This window comes from Saccostrea echinata, unplaced genomic scaffold, assembly GCF_033153115.1.
Source record: "Saccostrea echinata isolate AGI-Se365-2 ecotype Australia unplaced genomic scaffold, CSIRO_AGI_Sech_v1 ptg000033l, whole genome shotgun sequence".
NCBI classification, from domain to species: domain Eukaryota; kingdom Metazoa; phylum Mollusca; class Bivalvia; order Ostreida; family Ostreidae; genus Saccostrea; species Saccostrea echinata.
Window position 1 is genome coordinate 11,555,507 of NW_026889782.1, and position 24,382 is coordinate 11,579,888.

General features: G+C 32.1%; 1 protein-coding gene and 1 pseudogene across 1 annotated transcript; both read right to left on the reverse strand.

Moving 5' to 3' along the window:
- Nucleotides 1-3,869: 3,869 nt before the first annotated feature.
- LOC133198121 (uncharacterized) lies at nucleotides 3,870-6,092 on the reverse strand. Its single transcript, XM_061334266.1, has 3 exons — nucleotides 6,080-6,092; nucleotides 5,750-5,887; nucleotides 3,870-5,005 (listed from the first exon to the last, which is right to left on the reverse strand). The coding sequence occupies exons 1-3, from the start codon at nucleotides 6,090-6,092 to the stop codon at nucleotides 4,803-4,805; spliced, it is 354 nt and encodes a 117-aa protein (XP_061190250.1). The 3' UTR covers nucleotides 3,870-4,802.
- Nucleotides 6,093-17,558: 11,466 nt separating this feature from the next.
- On the reverse strand, nucleotides 17,559-23,733 carry LOC133198122 (putative nuclease HARBI1; annotated as a pseudogene).
- Between the last annotated feature and the right edge of the window lie 649 nt (nucleotides 23,734-24,382).

Here is a 24,382-nt window from a genome sequence, read left to right on the forward strand (position 1 = left end):
TCCTTAAAGCGCTTCGTGAAATTTCAAATAACCAGTAAACAATATTGCGTCATCCACGTTTCAAGAGGCACTGGATGCGGACTTTTTTTCCATACAAAGCTTAAAAGCGGAGCAGGAGAAGATGATTAAAACTTTACTGGAGAAGAAGGATTGTATTGCAGTCCTACCAACTGGATACGGCAAATCTTTGCCATACCAATTATTATTACCGTTGACACAGAAGTTGGGTTTTGATGCTGACTTTAAGATTCTTGTTTGTTGTCCGCTTGTCGCGCTCATGCAGGACCAAGTAAAGCGACTGGAAAAAATCGAATGCCTGTGGACTCTGTATAAAGGTGCATGTAACGTTATTTATCATTCTGCAAAAATAACAGATCGAGCACAATCTAGATCTCTTGATTTAGCTATATAGCTTGAAATAGCTATATAGCATTATTAGGCTAAAAGTTTTGAAGTGTCAAAACATAAAAGTAGAGGTTGGATTAATTAATATCTGGAGTTTTAATGTCCTTTCATAGGTAGGCCTATGAGTGAATACACGGAGGTTACATCTCCATGAACATGTAAAATTTAAACAATCCACAAAAATTAGCCCCCACGAATTTTAACGATTCCTCGGTATTGTTTATAAAAAAAATTAACTTTATTACAGGAAGAAGCAAAGAGTTAGATGAAAGAATTCTGGATGGTGATTTTGATATTTTATTCGCATCACCGGAAGCATTAGTTGGAGATCAGCACTTTCGCCTGCAGTTGCAGAAGTACAGCATCGGAGTAATTGTGGTTGATGAATATCATACTATTTACGAATGGCAAGTATTTCTAACAAATATCTATAAAAAGTATATTTTTTGTTTTTTTAAGAATATATTCTCCTATTCCTTTAAAATCGAGGGTTATCAAAAAGTTTGTCGACTCCCATTCTAAAATTGTAACTGCTTTAGGTACATGAATGATTTTTTTTTTTTTTACACATTTACAGGGCTGTATATATACTAGTATATAGGTCCCTGACATTTAGTTAACATCATCTTTTCTATCCATACAATAAACTACAAATCAAAACTAAAGCTTTATTTTTTTTAATAACTTGTCGATGTTTTTGTAAATTATGATATGACCATGTGGTGCAATCTCAAAACACATGTATTTTCAACCTGACTGTTATGGAGGAAAAATCTTTGATATGAGCTTTTGTTATCCAATAATCACATTAATTCACTTGTATGGTGTGATATAATTGTTCCCTAAAATTTGCTATTTTTACCTCATTCTACAAGTTCTATAAAATCTAATTGTAAATTTTAAATAGAACGCCCAATTAAACTATAAGGAGTTAAAAATAACGCCATTGTGGGGGTCTTTTTTGCACAATCTATAAAGTTTCACTCTGATAAAAATAGCACATGTACACAGGAAAAATTTGAACATCCTACAGAGAAATTTAATGTATCCAGATTACCTGTTTTTAAATGCCAGAAAAGATTTAGTGAGTAGAGACACACATTTACTGCCAATTTGCAATCCGAGTGTCCAAAGTCACATTGAAGTGACACTGCTAATGTGCGGTACAAATTGAACTTCGACTATCAGACTAACCGACATAGTCAAGTGAGAATCTTTATCTTTTGTATAAATCCATTTACAATATTATGCGTTGATTTAAGCTGTTCATGACATTGCATAGTAATATAAACAAGTCAGGTTTCAGTCTTTATTAAACTAAAGGGAATCTCATCAAGAAAAGTGTATTGAGGCAGAGGGAGCAGACATCAAGAAAAAAAAATGTTGTGGGGCATCATGAAACTCAATGACGACAGCGCCGGGTGATCATATAATATCTTTTTTTAATTAACGATAATTCAGCCACTTATTGTATGAAAGCTAAAATTTTCAAAACTTCTTCAACTATTGTTGGTTTATGTTCCCTGTAAATTTTGTAAACACAGGCTGCCTAGTAAGTCTAAATTTTCTTGCATCAGTCTATAAACTTTTTGATAATCCCTTGTATAGAAAAGTATGAATTTCATTTTTGTAAACAGTGCACAGGTCCAGATCTTTTGCAAGATTTGTTGTTTTCTTTACACAATAATCGGAATTATTAAACTGTATCTTTTTTATATTAATTTATAAATCAAGATGTACAATGTTGTTCTAAAATGTTTCAGGGGTGGTGAGGCGACAGCTGATGAAAGTGACGCATTCAGAAAATGGTTTTGATACATTGGTGAACTCAGATCTTTATGGCCACAATCAAATCATCTTTCCTTGAGTGCAACGTGCACAAACAAAATCAAGAGACGTGTGTTTGGTGTTTTAGGATTAGATCCTGCCCACATTACCCAGTTGACAGTCTCACCCAACAAGCCAAACATTAAACTTATTGTTAAAAAAGTGGACAATAACATTGAAATATCTATGTGTTGGTTAATTGATGCATTAGATGATTTAGGAGACCAATTTCCGAGAACTCTTGTTTACTGTAATTCTATCTCTGATGTGTCTAAATTGTATTGTTATGTTGTTTCAGAAAATAATCAATTACAGAAATTAGTAGATATGTTTCATTCAGAAACATTAGATGAAAACAAAAGAGAAATCATTAAAGCTTTATGTGATGAGAACAGTAATGTTAGAATAATATGTGCCACTGCAGCATTAGGGATTGGTATTGATGCTGTCAATTGTACTTCATTGGTAATACTTGGACCTCCTAGAAGCATAGTAGATTTGGTGCAAATGATTGGTAGAGTAGAAAGATGTGGAAGACAATCAGTTTCTGTAATTATGTACAATTCATATCAGTTAAGGAATTGTGAGAAAGAGGTGAAAGACGTCTTGCAATGTACATCATGTCGTATAAAGAAACTATTAGAAAGTTTTTTATGTGACTCTGAATTGTCAAAAGTAGAAGTTGACACTCATATTTGTTGTGATATATGTGCAGAGTTGTATACATGCAAAAAATGTGAATTTCTGCACCTGGAGCAATTGCTTAATAACGGTAATGAAGTCAGTGCTTTATCTCAATGTATTGATAGTGATAGTGGCACTATAGGTTATTACAGTGATAGTGAATTCACTGATAATGAAGAATTGACATTGTTTCAGTCTGTCAATGAGTCAGAATATACTGTATTCTTAATAACAGTATGTCATTTTATTTGTCGTTCACACAACTAAAAGCTTATAACATAGATTCCAGGTTACCCAGAACAATAGTGAGGTTCATTTTAAACATTGTTCTTCAGAGAATTTCTTGTAACATTCTAAACTCTCTGAATATATGTTAAGAGTTCAAGATAAAGTTGCACAAATAAGATTAAATCTATCTTATATATATATAGAGAGAGAGAGAGACCATTTTGTACTACACAATATTATAAGAAGTGCAACCAGTAAGAATTTTCATAAACCTAAGATAATAGGTACCTATATGCTCACATATAAGTCGGTCCGCCTATAAGTCGGTCGTATTTTTTAAGCTTATATTAGAAGGATAGACCCTTTAAAATACCAATCTTTTTATAACTCGCATATAAGTCGGACAAAGACTTTTGGACCAAAGTTTAACTCCGCAAAAACCGACTTATAGGGGAGTGTATACGGTAGTCTTCATGTTTTTCTAAATTGCTATTAAAGACTGGACTTTTAAGGAAATCACAGGGACCTGAGGCCTCCAAAATTTGTTTCCTGCTCATGAGAATCTTTTGGGATTTTAAGTCTTCCTAATAACAGAAGTTTTATGTTCTTTTTTAAGCCAGTTCCTTAAAACCCAGTTTTCTTGTACTATAGACTGATAAACACTATGTAGAAGATGAAGAAAAATCCGAAAATCATGTATAATTTTTATTTCGTAATCTTGAAAAAGGTGTAACAGGTCCATGTCTGTGAATGAGAACAGGAAGTCATTTAACAGAATTATCATATGGATTTTTGTTTTTACAAAGTTCTCTACACAACAGTTTTCTATCTGGCTGACATTGCAATGCATTTATACATTGAATTTCTTTGGCAACTTTAATTACATCAGCTTTATAGCTTGGCAATTTGTGAAACCCTTTCCTGCCCCTGATCTCAGATATTTGATCATAGTGTTTTTACAAAATTTATCAAATGTGGATACTGCTTAGAATGCATGATAATACTTTCTTTTGTTTGGTGTCCTGACACAATATTCTTACTATCTCTGTTTAGTATTTCAAGATATTCGTCAAGTGCCAAATTGTTATTTTTTCCACCTGAAATGTTAATTGTTCTGTTTGCCACTAAACGCTGTTTTCGTGATCTGGAAGAGTATTTTCATACAGTTCAGTAAGATGAATACAACTAACCACATATTTCACTTTCCCTGTTTTGTTGAATAAAGGTAATTCATATTTTGCTGACCGAATTGATCTACAATCATCAGCCATATCAATAGATGTGTCAAGATTTTTCAACAGAGCAGATAATTTGAAAAACAATAAACCATACTTGTTCAATTCATCACAATTTTCTGTTTTTGACTTTTTTGAATTCTGTTGATCATTCTTATGCTGATGTATTGTATGTTCATGGGTTTTCAAACTTCCAACGTGTGCATAAGATCTCTCGCAGTAATGACACTGAAATCTCCCATCATTGACATTGTTTATGCAGTAGTTTTCTGGATGACTAGCATCACTCAAAACATCACGCACATCTCTCAACATATTGTCTGAATTATCAAAAAAACCACTTCTTCACAATATTCTTGCAAATTGAATTCTTCCATTTTATTTTTTCATCATCATTCTATTCCATGAATTCTTCAGGAAATGTCACATTTGTTTCAAATCATGAATGTTGAATTCCATGAGAAATAGTGTGCAACAGGAAGCATCAAAAATGGTATAGTAGAGCATTTTATAGGCTCTGAAAGAATTCTTCACACTACTCTTGACATTTCTGGCATTGAGAACATTCCTAAAATAGTAGACTGTCCCTCTGTCCCTCTCCGATGAAGTGAATAAGTCTATTTGACGATGGCCTAAAATATTGGAAAAAAAGATAGCAAAACAAACTTTTAAAAACACAATGCCACTTTGTCCCATAAACTTTCAAATTTTTTACAAGGTAAAATAATTTGTTTTTTTCTAATGAACTACCATCTGTACATAGGCAAGCTACATGTATGTATTGAATGGATAAGCACTGTTAAGAAGTAAATGTTTACATGCTTAAAAATTACCGACAATAATCGTGGATATGTAAACCTGTAATTGACAACTTCACGGTAATCCAAGCTACGTAGCTAAATATGATGTTAAGAAAAATTTGCAACCTGATCATGCTGATTGCACGCAACTAAGTTATAATTTACACTTGAAAAAGCAAAATACTGTATGTTATATTTTATTATCCCCTCGTTCAGTTTTATTTATGTGATTGGAATATGAGACGATCAAACAATAGGTGAAAAAATTAAAATATATATATATATATATATATATATATATATATATATATATATATATATATATATATATATATATATATATATAAATCAAGGCAACATTTGATCCAGGTGCAAATTACATCACTTCTATTTGCACATGACTAACTAACACACCCACAAACACACAACTGTGTTATTATGTCCCCTCCAACTCCAGTGGGATAATAAAGCTCACTTTCTTAAATATGACAATGTGAAGTCTTAATGTTCCTGACCTTTTGTTCTTTTAAAACTGAAATTTATTTCATGTTCAAGAGTCAAAATCTCAAAAAAGTACCTCTAAGAAATTCATTATTCGGTGCCAATCTTCAATCTTGGAGATGAATCCTTGGAGTTTTTCGCGGGGAGTTGGAGCATTATTCATGGTCCGTTGAGCGCCTTGGATTCTTTCATCCGTAAGTCTATCCCCTGAAATCCAAACATGTTTATTAAAAAAAAAATATTTAAATTTCTTTGAAAACATTCAAAAGGAGAATGGATCAGTATCCACCTTGACCATCTCTATTTTTTTTTTAACAATACATATTGTGAGAAAAGCATTTGTACCAAGAATGTTTCTATGCTATATTCGACTTAAGAGTTTATCAGGGTTTCACAAACCAAATGCACACATATCTATTACTTTTAATATGCATTGATCTCCTGTTCATTTGTCTACTTTAAATAGTAACTGGGTTAGTTAAAGAACTTAATTAATACATAAAAACATATATTACCTTCACTTCCCCAATCAAACAATCAACTTTATTTTCTTTATCTGTGGTATTACAGGTGGAAAAACCAAGAGATCTCTTTGCAGATTGTTTCTTCTCCTTAAGCACCGATGAACTTGATGGAATATCAGTATATGTACTTGATATGATTTTATTATAACTTGGAAATTCACAAAGGTGTACCACAGAGTAGTTAAATGGTAATGTCTTCTGATGTTTCAGTGGTTGTTGTTATGGAGACTTAAGAAGCCTCTTCTGAGTATCTGTTTTCTTTTCTTGCGACTTTTTGCATGATAATTGATACAGTTCTCCGACAAAAGACTTGGATTCTCTCTTTCTGTAGAGTTTTTAAATCATTTTGCATCTGATTTACTTTTTTTCAATTTTCATGTAACAGGTAACACAGATTCCATTCACACTGTGTTCTGTTTCAAATTGATGCAGTACTTTTGTAATGTGCTTAATTCGCTCCTCATTTTTAATTTTTTGTTCAAATATTTTTTCTCTATTACTGCACCAGTTTTTGAAATTTCTGATTGCAAGAAAGAAAATCCACATATAACACATATATTGGATTGATGGTTATATGTGGCGTGGTGTCACAGGACTCCTAGCTACAGCAAACAACTGGAATAAAAGTTTTATTTGTTTAAATACTACATGTACATAGGTATATGCCACCAAAAAAGTAATATTAAAAGTGCTTAGAAAGCTTAATCATGCTTAATGATTTCAGATAGTCAATAAGGTTTAATTAATTTCTGTAACATCTGGAAACTACTTGATTAAAATAAGATCAAATTAGATCATTAAATTGAGCTTCATACATATCAAATAACAAACAAATTTTGGTACAAGGTGATAATCATTGAATTTTTTTGTACATTGTATCCTCCTTAAAAATTAGTTAAAATACATGTCTTTTTAAAAGTTGTGATATATATATATATATATATATATATATATATATATATATATATATATATATATATATATATATATATATATATATATATATATATATATATATATTATTGTAACAATTCATGATTTGTACCTTGATCTTTAATGGAGAGAACTGATATAGGCCATTTTTGCCTGCTGTTCAATTCATATTCATTGTATTAATCCATATATGTATATCGTGAATAAAATACTTCTTAAACTAATCAACGTTCAATGGATCAAGTTCTTACGGTTATCATAAAGTGCCAGCATATTAATTGAAAAACAATGTAAACCTATTTTTAAAGAAAAATAAAAAAAATTATTGAGACGGAATCTTAAAATTAGCGTTTATCCTCTACCTAACAAAACATGAATCTCTCGTGGTAATTCGACGTAAGACCACACTCAGATGTTTAAAAAATTATGTTCACAACATCGAACGACCACGTGCAACGTGTAAACACAAATGATCTTGACAATATTAATACATGTACATCTGTCGTACAACATTCATGTACATCTTACATTTCGTAGACTGATCTTTAATTACAATATTCAAAAGAATAATCAAATTTGTTTGACGTATAAATCTAATCTTTACCTTATTCGACTTCAGCGTCTTGTTTGCCGGACTCCTGTTGGTATCCATGTTTATTTTTGTTTACCCCCTTTTCGATAAAATCCGAGAGTTTCGAAAGCTTCCGTTGTTTTTAATTAGGTGACTGAAGACCAGTTTTCTGCATTTTACGACTCTACCGATAGAGGCGCTTCATAATCCTGAAAGCTGAAATCTAATTGGTTAAAAAAAATTGTAAACACCGGATCATCCACATGTGACCTCATATGGAGTTTCTTCAGACCTTCACGCGACAATCAAAATAAAAAGGAGCTAGTGAAGGTTTGATTTTAATCAGATTGTTAGGCTGTTAAGTTACAATTAACGTCTTTTTTTTTATAAAATATCCAAATATGAAACAAATGTGTCAGACTTTGTGGTATCTTTTATGTCAAGCTCACTGGGAAATATCGTGTCGACATGTGAATGGAAAATAACTATTGATATTTGATTATACGGCGTCGATATATCTAAATGTCGAGATGAAGGTCACAGCAAGTGTTTTCTTCTTCTCATGTATAAAAAGTATAAGATTTTGAATAAATTCTCCTTCATATGAATACGAAAATAGGTCTGCTAAAAACGGGGTTCAATTGGTACCCATGGGAATTCCAGCAGATTGTTGGAAGACCTGGTCTCCAAAAACCACATAGATATTGTCAATCAGAAACTCAGGCATCTTTTTCTATCAACTTCAAAATACTTGTGTGTACAATCAAAGTACTTGGGTCTTTTTTAACAAAATAATTTCGCAAATGACCAATGACAGGGTAAGTAAATTTACAAGATCCTTTATTATTGAAAAAGCAGTTGTCAATAATGTCAAATTTCACACAGGGGTATTACTAGAGAAACTGTTTTACGGGGAAAATAAGTACAATGCGGACATTCACGCGCGCTGATATATAACAGGCTAGTACCGTACTCAAAGGACTTTGATAGCATTGTATTTTGATAAAATACTTCTAAACATAAAGCGTTACTTAACAATAGAAATTTAGTTTAATGAAGGTTGTAGGAATGGGGCCCAGAGAAGAGTGGGGATGCGTATTAGGAACACCTGTAACAGTTCACGTTACAGTAAGCACTGGCTATTAATTGCTCTTATTTTCCGGTACTTTTTTGACTACGAGTGTTTTCGGAAACTGCTCATCATCCAGCTGAGTTTTAAATCTTTTAGGGTTAATATGCGTACTATGTAGATCTGCTCCTTGAAAGTCATTTGCAGGAACATGCCTGCAGGTGTAGGCGCGTGTAATGAGTGAAGTGATTGAGATAAATAATATAGCCGTAATTTTTTACATTTTTGAGGAAATACTTTAAAACGCAAACCATGAAGATACATTCGTAGATTAGACAAGATGACATGGTCAAATAAGCATGAACTCTCGAGCAATCACCTGCGCTTCGGTCTTAATTGCGGAACAAATCTCAATATTTTCCTTGTTTTATGACATTCCTTTTCAGAATTTAAGACGTAAGGATATATGAAAAAGGTTCTACATATATATTTTATATGGGAATTCTTGAAAACACGCGCATACACGTGTGCTGCAAAAAATTTAAATAGTTATTACTTCCTTAGCATTCTACAAAACAACGTGAAAAGGGGTCACTCCATTGTATTATTTCAAAAATTGTATGCAAGGACATGCATGCACGAGTGCTGATATTTGATTGAATGATACTTCATAGGTTGTATATCGCTTTCTTCACTTTCATATGTTTATATTATAAGGCAAAACAAGAATATTGTCTATCGTGTGACTTCAAAGAAGATGAAAATTTTTAATTTGTAATTTTTAGAAATCTGCATTCTGATATTGAATATAACTGACTACATTTCTTTTCCTTCTCCTATCAATTAAAATTTCCCCAATTAAAACTGAATAGCCATTACCATAAAAAGTCCTCTACAGGGTTTTAGATACAAAGGTAGCCAAATTTTCTATCAGAGATTAATACTTTGATGCAGAAACACTGGAATGTCCTTTATTCACAAAAATGTTGCATCAAGGATCCAAAGTTTGTATTTCTTATCGGTTTTACGTAAGACTAAAAACCGCCACTGCACTGCTCTACATTTTTTTGGGGTGCAACTCATCAGCAAAGGTATTTCATTTCAAAGTAAGCAAGTTTACCAGCTTATTTGAATAATGTCATAATAATTCAATACAAATAAAACTATCAGAAAATAATGTAAAAAAAAAAAATCCATGGTTTCTTAATTTACAATTGAAAGACTGACAGAAACTCTTAATAATCTCAAACATGCATTTTTCTAAATATTTTGTAAATTAAAAAAGGGAAATATATTAGGTGATGATTTTATGGTACTTAAGATCTATATTTTGTTGATAATTGATTCATACATGATACATTTCTTTGCATCAACTTACATGAAAATATATTAGAAAGAGTCAAGTTTTCGGAATAAGAATTTAATGAAAACGAAGAATACTAGGCCTCATGCTCAAAAATCTAAATAACAACAGAAATTGTGAAACATGGACTCACGGAAAATGAAGAGGTAGAATTAGATGCCAGTCAGGAGGAATAGGCATGTCTTCTCGACTGCACATATCCAAATTGAGCATTTTGTATTATCAAAGTAAACGGAGTAATTCGTTTTTCAAATTATTGTGCTTAAGTTATATTAATTACTCAAAACGAAAAAAATAAGCGTACATGTCACTAAATATTCCGACATGCTTTCATTTCAACTTAATAAAACTAGACCTCATTTGCTTTTTATATAAGATGATCAAAGTGCATTTTATATTTGCCCTCACTTAATTTTAATACCTTCTTCGATCTGTAAACATTTATAAATCTTGAATGCAATGATTATATAGCAAGAATCTGTATTGAATTAAAAAAAAATAATAAACATTGCATTTCTTGACTACCAACAATTTATTCTCATGAACAATTAAATAGTATACTTTTTTAATTCTTCTTCCAATGATGTAACAATTTTATAAAGATTGCAATTTTTGATTTATGACCTAAATAATAAATCCATAAAGGACTTACCTATGCCTTGACCTGAGGGTATAAATAAGAACAAACTTATTATCTTTGAGGACCCGAACTGTGTCACATTGTTTGGCTGATATATCACATTGATTTTGTTCACGTGGGATATGGTTAACGTGCATTCTAAGGCTTGGATTCTAAGGCTCCGGTATAAATACATGATAATAACTTAATACTTTGCGGTGTTCAAAAGTCGAACGACTTTTTTTCAAATTGGAGATTTGTATCTGTGTATAAATATGCAACAGTAACGGTACACTGTGGTGTGGAAAAATATATGCATAAAATCACAAAGAAGATAATGTATTCAAGTTAATGTACGATTTATACCTGCACATAAAATTTTATTAAATTATAAAATACATTTTTTTTTTTTGGTGAAAATATTACTTGATCCGCCTGCATACAAACGTTGTCTACCGAAAGACGTCTATCAATAAGTCCATCGCGATCAGTGACTTGTTTATACTAAAAGCTCACGTAAGCTTTTCTGATAACCCGTTGTCCGTCGTTCTTCTGTCTAGATGTTTTTTCCGTCCGTCTGTAAACTTTTTTACATTTTCAACATCTACTCAGGAACCTCGAAGCCAATTCTAACTAAAATTGGTAGAAAGCATACCTTGATAAGGAAGGGGGGGAAATTATTAAAATGAAGGGCCAAGTCCAATCCCAAGGGAAGATAAAGAAGAAATGACAAAAAATAAAATCCTCTTCATAAGAACCACTTGGTAAGAAAGGGTGAGCAGTTGAAAGCTTCCTGAAGTAAGGTAGATTTTAAATATTCAAAGTATAGCCCACGGGGGTAGGGTGGGACCACAAAAGGGAATCAAAGTTTTACATTGAAATATAAGGGAACTTCTTTAAAAAATCGCCCCTTCAAGAATCACTGGGACAGAAAATTTGAAACTTACTGTGTGAGGTAGTGTAGATTATCAAATGCTTATAGCAGGGCCACAGTTGCAGGGTGGGACCACATTAGGGAATCAAAGTTTTACATTAAAATACGAAGGAAAAATCCTTTAAATTCTTCTTTTCAAGGACTGCTTGGCAAGAAATGATGAGATCTATGAGAATACTTTGTGAGATAGTTTAAATTATAAAGTGATCTAGTCATGTCCCGTGCAGGTAGGGTGGATAACAAAAGAGATTCAAAGCATTACAAGTGTACCGTTGATATGTGAGAAAGTAAGCCATCTGTTACAATTTTCCGTTGATAAAAATTCATTTGATAAATAAAAAAAAATGAAATCATATTTTCGATGTTTTAAATCAGTATTCCACTCGAATATGATAATCACAATGTGATGTTAATTCATGAAAATGATTTTAGTCATCGTCTTTGTTGACTTTATTTTTCAATCCTTTAGATATTGTCTCTTAATGCCATCGTCCATTTTACGTTTTACCATTTAAAGGTTATAATTTATGAAAATGAAAAGAACGTGCATACAGATTAGGAATACTCTGTAAAAACAATTTTCCACGTTACTTCATAAATAATATATCAGAAAAATAAGTTATTTATCATGCTGTACTAAACAGTATTGAGAAACAGATATCTAAATGGCAGGGACTCGCGTCTGTTTGAAATCCTGCAAGAACTCGTGGTCCATACTGTTACTTTTTTTTCAGATCTCGCTTGCTTTAAAACATTAACATTTTAAAATTATGATGGATACCGAAGTTCATCTTTTTTCAAACATATCCACAAAAAAGAAAGTTATACTCGTGTATTTCGTACATTTCTTTCACGATTCAATAAAAAGGAAGAAATTTGAATTATCAACAGGCGATAAATCTATTTTTCACGAAAAAACAAGCCGAAAATGTAACATTGTTTGGAAAGGAGATATGAGTTGAATTTTTTTTTTAAGATGCAAATTGAAAAACAGCTCAACGATCACATAACATGAAAAATAAATATATATCCTAAAGAATCAAAGTTTATCAATCAACATTAAGTAACGCAGTCCTGGCGTATTCACATTTAACATGACACCGAGACTATGAGTATTTTTTTTTTTCGGGTTTTCCTGTACATATAATTTGTTATTGTTTTTCAAAATTAGAAATAACTGCGATGTTAAATATAAATTAAAATGTAATGCCTGTAAATTTACTACTCTTCTCCGCCAAATATTAACATTAAATATATGTATTAATGTTTGTGTTGATAAATCATACTTGTATGTATTTATCTAAGTCTTAAACAATCCCAGCTGCGACTTACCTTAGCCAACAAAAATAGGTAGCAACTGTTTCTTCGCCAAGCGTTCGGCCCCCTTTCACGGCAAGCGTTGGCAAGTTGAAGATTCCTAACTGCTCAATAGCCCAGATTTCCGAGTAATGGTCTAAATCTTAAGCCTTTCACTGGTATATGTTGACGTCTATATATGAATGAAAATTTTCAGATGGGATGAATCATCGGAGATGAGATCAGGTGCCTAGGATAAGTATGCATCCCCTCTCGGCAGGTAATATCTGCAGTGAGAACTTTGCATAGATCAAATAGTCGGTAGATTTTGTAGTCAAATTCAATACTAAGGCAAAAGCATTATAATTCTTTCAAGTCTCTAGAATAAATATTACTTCATAGAACTTATTCTTCCCTCTTCTTTTGATTAAAAATATAAAGGCGTTAATATTTCCTATTCGTTCTCCTTAGTTAAATACATAACCTTACATTTAAAAAAGTACTTTATCAGATGGCTTGCCATAAAAACATCCGGAAATATTTATGATATATTTTAATGCAATTTTCCTTATGCGATACAATTCCTTTAGAATAGATATTATGAAACAAGTAGTAAACAAATTTAAAGTATTCATTTTTCAATTTTATTTCCGGTTATGTGCATTCAAATGTTAAGGTTAATTATCTATTTATTTTTTTTCTTACATGTCGTCTTATATAAATTGATTCGGTAATGTATTATGATTTGTGGCTTAGTAGACCTTATAAGCGGATTCATAGTATGTTGTAAACAGGATACTGATATAAACAAGCAAATTCAAAGAATTGTGGTCCTCTGCTTTCGGTGTCTTAGTGGGTGGGATGCCGTTATTTATGGCATGTTGTGTCAAATATGAAGACCCCATCATATGTCATTCAGAAGTAATCACCAATGATAATTTTTTTTTTTAAACTAGGTCAAACATGAAGGAAACATCTTGTCACAGGTAATGCACATGTCAAATATGAAGGCTCTATCTCTCCTCAATCAAAAGTTATAAGGAAAGATAACATTTTTTAAAAAAGTAGGTCAAAAATCAAGGTCAAGGTCACAGAGTCAAAAATCTTAGTATATTTAGAAAGGGCTTGTCATAGGTAATATACATGTGTAGTATGAAAGTTATATCTTTTTTGTCCTTCAAACGTTTCGACCACTTTAAGAAAATGTTAAAAGTTTTGAAAAGTAGGTCAAACTTCAAGGTCACGGGGTCAAAGTCATAGTAAACATGATCTGTAAAGGTCTTGTCACAGGTAACGTACTTGTGAAATATGAAAGCCCTATATCTGAGAGTCTAAGGCTAATTGACAGAAAGATGTATTTCTAGACAAACATACTGTGTTCTTAACGATTTGAAAATTTTAAGACTCACAGAAAGAATGATCTTCATATCATTCATAATACAAGATTGCAAACTTTATAATACTGGCTACAAACATGTGGACAAAATCTTACATGGGTATGCGTAGAACAAACACTAGGGTTATAAAAGCACTTATAAATACATGTAGTTTTTTTTTTAATTCAAAACATTGTATTGCAGCTTTTTTTAAATAAAGATTTTTGTTGTTGAGAATTTATTTGGTACATCAGGAATTTGTGATACTCTAGTAAAACAGGAAATTATATGTTACTCATATACAGTTTTCTTGAGTAATGCTATCTTGAGGTCTAAGTCTACAATTGATGCCCTGGGTAAATGGGTCTGCTAAAGTTGATGAGATTTTTCAAAACTTTTTATTTTCAAACATCAAAACATTAGGATCTTTTAGCTTCAAAATTTAAATAATTTAAACAAGGTGTCAAATAATATACATATAAAAGGAAAAGCAAAGGACATAATGATAGTCTTTGAAAACACAACATAAATCAGATTTCAATATTTTAAAAGCATTGTCTAAATTTACCTTCGGTCGTCTATCACCACGAGTAGGATAAGACATGCAATTGAAATGTATTTGACTGAAAAAAAATCTTGAGCTATGTTGGATCATAAAACTGTCTTGAATTTTAAAATGTCCGACTCAGACCCTTGATTACTAAGTTTGAATAGTCTGAGTATTTTTTAACTTATTTATTTCAGGTTTACAATACGCCATTGATTGATGTGTTTCTCAGTGCCTTACACACTCTTAAAAACAGAACCAGAAAACAAAATTAGATAAGGGCTTATTTTTATTCACACCAACGACTACAGAAGTTTTGGTTTTGTAAAATAATTATATAACGACAAAAGAATTATCAACTGTTTTCCGGTCTAACCGTTAAAGCTGCTTCAGGCATAAGCGTGTCCTTTTGCTAAGAAAACGTGCTAAAGTAATTAAGTTTTCCTTCTTTTTATTATGATTAAACATTTACAATATTGGTAGTTATAATACTACAATACTTGGAGAATTTATGTACTAAAAACCATTCTTCACAGTTAACCCAATCTTCTAATTTTCTTTCAGTTACAACTGTCGAAAATTGGTAGAAATCCCAGGAAGGAAAGTATTTCTGTTGGACAGTATTCATGCCAATAGTTATGCACAAGAATATCAGCTGTCTCGTTGAAAGTCATCATTTCGTAAGTTCTATAGTCGATACAATGACCTTGTCAGCATATATAATTTATCTCTGAGTAAAATGCTGACTGACGTTTTTCATACTAATTGTTAGGCCATCATTTACACACTGAATTTTCGACGGATTTTTCCGTTATTTCCCTATCATGACAAGGAGCACACGGCGGGTGTGACCGGTCGGCAGGGGATGCCCACTCCTCCATGGCACCTGATCCCACCTCTGATGTTTGGAGGTCCGTGTTTGCTCTGCTCCTATTTTTGTATTGTATAATGGACTTTTGAGCTTGAATACTGTTCGTTATCTCCATATATTTCATTGTGCCTTTTGTGGAAAGGACATATCACCACTACAGTGTTCTGTTACTCCCCCACCTCCAGCATCAACACCAACACAACCACTGCTTGTTCTCAAAGAGCAGGCTTGTGATAAAAAAAGACATTCTTCTTCCAAAAATCAGCGCTTTTGATCAAATTGCCAACACTGGTTGAAGAACGAGTCCCTTGAAGTATTCTTACGATCTGTTCGACATACGGGAAATGTTATGAATGTGGCAGGTATTTCCCGACAGTAGATTTTTTCAGAAAATTCTAGAAATAAAAATGATGAAAGGAAAAGAGGAAGAAACGCGGTAAAGACGGACTTTTTTCTTTTTGTATCTTCTGAATGAACATTTCAGGATTGTCAGAATTTAAAGTTCATGAACATTTCTTCACTTTTTTGAAATGAAAGAAATCAAATCAAAAATATAAAACACCCAATATATGCTGCTTGAACGTTATACAGCCGATTTCGTGTAATGTCAAGATGGTGTACGCGTGTACGAATTGTAAACATTTTACTTTTCGAACATACGCAAACACGATGTCAATATTATGATAACAATGGTAATATTCCGGTTGATTCCTTAATCCCACAAATTAAAATTAAAAATAGTAAACTTTTATCATTTCCAACTTCTCCAACCGTTCACGGTAGCTCAGTCGGTAGAGCGCTCGCTCCTTGATCGGAAGGTCGTGAGTTCGAATCTCGGCCGCGACTGACCTAAGTCGATAAAAAATGGGTAGCAACTGTTCCTTCGCCATGCGCTCGGCACATTGAAGTGAGAGTTGCGACTCCTTCGGATGAGACCTTAAAAACCGAGGCCCTGTGTCACGGCAGGCTTTGGCACGATAAAGATCCCTCACTGCTCAATGGCCCTGCGTGCCGAGTAAAGGTCAAAATTTGAAGCCCTTCACCGGTATATGGTGACGTCTCTATATGAGTGAAAAATTCTCGAATGGGACGTAAAACAACATACAATCTATCAATCCAACTTCTCCACTATAGAACCATTGGGTCAAATTCGATCAGACGTAATAGAAAAACATCCTTGAGTGATTGCTTTTAAGGTTATTTATTAAGAGACCATGCTAATGTTAAGGAGAGACTGTAAGCATATGTGAAAATAGGTTGGGGTCATTTAAATTTGTTTCTCAAGAACCACACAGTCAAAATCCTTATAACTAATGTGAAAATATCCAGATAGAGATTGGATTCAGGCTTTTGTTACTGTAGAATTTTAAAGCAACGCTTTCAGAATGTAGAAGATGACTATCAAAGTAACGATTCAAATAAAGAATCATGGATTATGTGTTCTTTTGAATATGATTTTATTCATGTGTTACTTGAAATTCATTTTTAAAAGTTTCAGAAAATCTATGCCTGATTCCATGTAATTCAACCTAATTATTGAAACGTCTGTTTGGAGGCAATGTTTTCTAAACTAAATATTATTGATACCATACAAATTTTCTTAATTTTACAGCAAGGTTAATTTATCTTCGCACTAGACATAAGAAATGACCAACTTTGAAATTTACTTCTGTTTACTTAGTATTTTACTTAGAGTAATAAGATAAAATATAAATCTGACATACACATGTATAATTATTGGATATATTTAATTTTTAACAGCAGCACATTAAGCCCTAAAGCCTAGATGCCAATTGCTGTCTTTTTTCCCTTGTTGTTTGTTGAGCTTCTCAATGGTAGATGGCATTATTCTGCTGGTTGACTTCACCATCACCTTGTTGCAAAGGTACCCTCTCAACATCTATTATGTAATTTCAAACAGGTCTCTGTAACTGTGGAGCATTTCTCTGGTTTAAAAGGAAGATATTCTCCCCTGCTGTGTAAATATCTATATAAAGATGGAAATTTTTAGTATACTTCACCTTTATACATTGACAGTATTATGCAATTAAAGATACATGCAAATTATTAACTTGCCTAAAAATCTTGCCTTCAGAACATCATAATCTCGCTCCACCATATTCTTCGTCCTGATGTATGCCTCATTGTAGCTCCTCAGCGGATGTTGTAGGGTTGCTAAATTGGGTCATTGGGTTATCCTTAATTGGATAACCCGAGTCCCCCAGTAACCACCTCACCCCAGGTAAGGACTCCAAGATACCAGGGACACTCGAATTCTAAAAGATATGGGAGTCATGGGTGCTCCCTGGAAAACTACAGTTGATGTTTATTAACCCTCAAATAAATAATGTTATGTCATATAGTAAAACGACTTAATCAATATAGAACAAAGGAGGGCAGTGACTTGATCTTGTAGTCTCCAAGCCCTTCTAAAGTATCTTCTAAAGAGATCCTAAAGCTACATATGGCGTGTCTGAGCTAAAAAGTAAAAATACGAAATTGAGTATAGATGAACATGATATTTGTTATTTACGCTCAAATTAAAATTTTGACCGATTTTGAACTTGAAAAACCCCACGTTTCTATAGATAAATTGATCTTAAACTGTGTCTGATATTAAAATGCGAAGTCGGTAAATAAATCGGTTATTGATTTAAATTTCTAATATCTTTGACACGTAATTGATTTAAAGTGTGTAATTTACAAGAAAGACCTATCTTTCTATAAAATATTAAAAGAAATATAAATATCTTTTTAATTTTAATTAGCCTGAACTAATCTAAAATATGCCATATGTGACTAAGCTTTTCAAAATTTGTCAAACTATGTTTATTGAATTTTTTTATTGAGTTATATTTAAAGAGATTAAAAGCAATATTTTATTTTTATTCAATAGTCACACAAATTGTGTGTTAGAAAAAGGGGGGGGGGGGCTTAGGGGATGTCAATCCATAAAATTCTTTCCACTTTTTAAAAAGAAAAATTAAAGCTAAAATGTAGAGAGTATTTGAGGCGTTTAGTTATTTTCGTTTTGCAGAAGAGTTAATTAATTTCTTAACAAAAATTTTATTTCAATTTTGCATAAACTGTGTCTACACCATTGTTTTTATGTTTTAAGCTTTAAAATTTATTACACTGCATAGATCGCTATTTCTAAATTAGAATGAAATATATATGGAATAATGACATGCATTAACATGATTATTATAAATATCATTCCACACTATAAGTTAAATGTTGCAATAACCATATTAAGCTCAAAAAGTTCTTTCGTTTATTTTTTTTTAGAATGAATTATTTGGAAATAACGAACAATTTTCGAGCTCAAAAGTCTATTAAACATTACAAAATAGGAGCAGAGCAAACATGAACCTCTAAGACATCATACTAGACATGAGGAAAGACCAGTAAATGATGAGGAATCTGTTTACTTAGTATTTGTACTTGGAGTAATAGAAAAAACTAGCGTCTTCAAAGGAAGGCATGTGTCGCCTGCTTTGTAAATATATCTAAGAGTAGCTATTGTTAGCTATTTATTTACTACTAGCGTAATAGTTCATGCAGAAAAAAGCATCCACGCATAGTATAAGACTGCGATAGAATCTTACAAAGAAACTATTCTTCCCAACCCTAAGATGAATAAGTAAATTGATTTTTTTTTTAATTATTACATATCATTTTACATGTATTAATGCGTGTTTTAAAGTCTTTACTCCAATTGTCAGTCTACACGATCCACTGTGGGATACCAATTCCGATGTGTTTTCATAGTATTTAAATATCAGTTTGTGTGTTAACTGAATATGATGCAGTTTCAAAGTACAGTATCATGAGCTCATAAACATGTATAAATGCTAATAATCAACACCCCGCCTCTCAAAATTTCAAAAGTCTTACGTTAAATTAAGCTGTCCAGAGTATTTTTTGCAAAGTAGGTCAAAGGTCAAGGTCAATTGAATAGTAACTCTGGTATTTTTCATGATGTTTTATGACTATCAGTGCACATGCTAAAAAGCATAGACTTACCTCTAAAATGTTAAAAATACCATATATATTGGCCTTGATTACTTTTTGTAAAGTAGGTCAAAGGTCAAAGGTCACGAGGTCGGTAATCATAGCAATGAACAAAAGCCATAGTGCCATGTAATATATGTGTAAAATATCAAGTCCATATCTCTTACAGTTCTTGAGATACAAGGTGTGACAGATGGACAGACAGCCAGCTAGACAGACAGACAGACGCCGGGTAAAGTGATCCCTTAGTGCCGCTCTGCTCTGCAGGCGACACAACAATCAGAGAAATTTTTAACAAAGTAATTTTGTTGATAACCAATCACAGGATAGGACAATTTCCTACAATCATTTTATTGAAGTAGTTGTCTATGGTATCAAAAAGCTTAGTTGTTTTTTTTTTAATTTAATGTCTAACATGGTAAATAAAGTGTAAAAAAAAAAAAAAAAAAAAAAAAAAAAAAAAAAAGTCGTACGTTTTGATGCTTTTTTTTTTTTTTTTTTTTTTTGAAGGCGATTTTAAACTTTTTAAAACTTCTTTGAAGTTTTTTGAGAATCCACATCTGATTAACATCTCTTCTAGGATATGCTGTAGCACAGTACGCCTGAAGTTTCTCCTTTCTAGCAGCTTAAAGTTTCCCTTCTAGCAGCTAATAGTTTGTAAGGAGTAAAGAGAGGGGTTGGGTTAAGCATTTGCTGGACCCCGCAATTTTTCTCTTTTAATACATTAATCATTAGTTGGATACATCAAAACTATCTGAGTTATTTGTGTACCAGGTTTTCTACCATTTCATTTTATGCTTCAAACTTTCTTTCACACGTATTCTCGCCACCTGTCTTTTAGTCTTTTTTCATAATGGGTATAAAATAGTCTTATTACAAACAATTTTAATTGATATTTTATTATTCTTTTTTTTACTTTTGTGGAAAAAATCGATAATCAAAATCTCTATATTTATTTACTGCAGAAAATTGACAGTGAAATATAGCACGTATGCTTGACATCTATTGTGGAATTCATCTTCTAGTACCTCTGCTCCCTGTCTTCCCCAATGGAGAGTTTAAATATCCACTTCGTTCTTGTGAAAATAGATTCAGAAATAGCATTTAGTTGAACAGATTGTTTACCGATCAGATTAAGCTTAGCAGTCGCACATTGTTACACTTGTAGCAGTTGTGAGTTGCACAGTTTTAGAAGTTTAAACCTTAAGCATCTTTGAGTTACTGCATAAAAGTGGATTAAAAGTGGCAAACTCCTACTTCTGTAAAGTTTTGTATGTCGCTTTAATCTGACAATGAGTGATACAAGTAGCTTAAAGGTGGTTTTTCGTAAACTGATTGTATGACATTATGAATTAATTATTTGTATTTTTTAAATGATGAAAATTTCAATTCATGGGAACTGAGTTAAATATTTTATGAAAAATTTACGTGCTATTTTTGGTTCCATATCCTGACTAATCTCATGATTTTTTTAATGATTTTATGATTTTTATGATCATATATTATCTAAAAGACTATAATTTGAATAGAATAACTGAATAATTCCTTTATTTTTATTCTGTTATCGTTATTTTTATTCAATAAAATGTGTTTTAAAAATTTACTGCCCACACACGTCTTCATTCGGGCATGCAGCCTTTGTAATTGCTAGAGCATACATGTATGTGCAAAAATTTATTTTCTTTCCCCTAGACTTTATATAGTCTTACAGAGTTGATTTTTTTGTTGTTGGATATACTCACAGGCCTTTAGATCGTTCAAATCCGATTTACGAAAAAGTTGAGGTGTAGAAAAAAGATAAAAGTATGGAACTCCTTACATAGGGTACCTACTTTTGCTATTAAATCACTCTTTTAAATTCAATGACCTTATTTTTTTTCTTTCTATTATTATCTATTGAAATATAAACAACCTATATTAGTACCAACGTTCATACAGAAGTTCCTTAAATTTCCCGAGATATTCTGAAATAAATTTCAAAATTGATCTCTCTGTTTTACTTGACATTAGATTGGTTCCCTGGTCATTTGCATGTATACAGACGATGTTTGAACTACAGCGAACAATTGCATAATTTTTGCATGATCTTTCAACATTTTAAAGTTAATTTTTACTCCCGATCGTACGGTTAAGTCCGTAAACATTCCTTTCGCGAATAAATAATTAGAAAATGTCTGCTTCAAGAAATGCACAGCCATTTTGTTTATTTATGTGAAGGGATATGACTGAACGAAGTTTCAAGCACAAGCAACTGCATAATGTGTTATATTGTTTAAATATACTAAATTGAACATTTTTAACATACATGTATTCAATACACATAAGTAGTGACTAACTGGATACTGATATTGATAGGCTGCTGAAAAAGAAATAGAACCATTAGATAATGGGTTAGTCGAAATTGTTAAGAGGACAAAACAGCTTGTTGACTATTTTTTGTGAAAAAGGGGAAAGTTTCAACATTGATGAATGTATTTTCCAAGTGAAGATATTTTGTGATTGTGTGAGACGATGCCAAAAGGTAAATTAAAAGTGGGAATATGCCGGATTCTTTAATAAGTAATTTTAAGTTATTGTCACGGTGGTGTAGCAACCATTAATAAATAAATGGATTTCAATTACTTTTGACAGGAGAGTCTTGAACGAAAAGAAAAAGAAGCAAAAAAGAAACGCAGCACAAAGCCTGAGGAAGAAACGGCAAAAGAGAGTACGTCACATTGTTTATACTTTTTTTTTTTTATCAGATACTTACCGGCAATGTTATATTTCGTTCTCATTTAAGAAGGTTCATCCGTCGAAAAAGGCAGATGAAGAGAGTCGTATGGTAGACCGTTTGCTGGAGGATATAAGAAAAGGATTCAAACTAAGAAGAATGCCTACCAAAATTACAGATGAAACTTAAAAATAATTCCTTTTTGAGTCTTGGAAATATATGTTGGAAGTTAAAGACGTTACATAACTAATTTTTAAGTAGAACCTCAATTAATTTTTGTAAATGTGTTGTCAATCTCTTCTTTGAAATTCTCATGCCTTTATTGATACTGTAATTTTAGAACGTCTGCTTTTTTTCAAACTATAAAAATATGAAGCTTTCACATTATAAAAAGGTACCTCCATTTATCGACGTAACAATTAAAAAATGACTATTTTATACTTTTCGTAATTACATGTACTTGTAAATATTTTAAATATTTAAAGTTTTTTAAACACAATTTAATACCATTCATTTGTATATTAGGAAAAAAGATCAACAACAATGGAAACCTATTGAACATATACATAAAATTCATTTGTCAGAGACTCATTGGTTTTGTATTATTAAAGAACGAAAACAGTATCTTTTACAGGCTGATGCGAAAAAGATTTTTCAAGGTAAATAATTGTTTTGTAAATGTAAAAATCGTCTAAGGTTTAAGAAGATCACATACAAGTTAAACATGTTTTAAGCATGGTCTCTTGAAAGATGATTATTAAAAACATCCGTCGACAATAAAGTGTGTAAATAATGCTCTAACAACTAGTTTGAAAAACGTCAACGATCACTCGACTTAATGATAGATAGTACTTGCTCACATGGTCATTGTATCATCCATAGAACTTTCGAAATTATTACTTTTAACATGAAAATTGTTGGGAACAACTTCCTCATGCCCGAAATTACGTAAAATTTAGCCGCCTTTCGATAAATTTCCTACATTGACATAATACGCAATGAAATAATGTTAAATTACTGAATAAAGCAACAGCACACTATCAGCTCTCAGCACTTTTCAAAATAGTAGGAATAATAGCTACATATGATCAAAAACTCATAAGCTATAGTGAAGCGGATATCGTTAAACTTTTGAAATATTCGAGGGGCTGTGTCTGTCATTCTAGTATGTTACTGTATAGGTGTGTCTTACTACGTCTTTTGGCCAGATCCACTTGTTTCATTTTAATTTCTATAGTTACAAGCTACAATAATAGCTTGACCCACGCCTTAAGTACAGAGAAACTGCGTCAAACCAGTCAGTAACCTCATTTCAGCGAGATCAAGAAAGCTTTAATTATACGTTCAAGTAGTGTTATTATGACAAGATGAGTTACACATCGATTTATGTTTATACCCCCTACCGGCAAGTGTACTCTGGTTCCAATTTAAAATTGAAAATGCAATAATTCCATGGAAAAAAAATCATTGAAGCGGAATAAAATGCAAACTTGATTAATAATTCATCAAGGTAAACTCCAATACCAAAATCAGCACAATATCTGCAAGCCTTTAGAAAAAAACACCTTAAAAGTTAAGAAAGTCAAAATTCCGTCGAAAATTATTAAAGCTGAACAAAATCCAAACTTGATCTTTAACTCATCAAGATACAGACGGACAGCTAACGGACAGAAAAATAGCTATACAGACTGACAGACGAGAAGAAAAACTATATATGAAGCGCCCTCTGGTTTCACCCGTAAGCGGCTAATATCCGTTTGCGTTATACACGGAAGGCTATTATTATCCTTGTATGCATTCATTTTGTTTGCTGCTAGTGCTTTTCCTACTTTGGAGTCGCCCCTTAAGCTCGGCGAATCCTTGCTGCTTGTA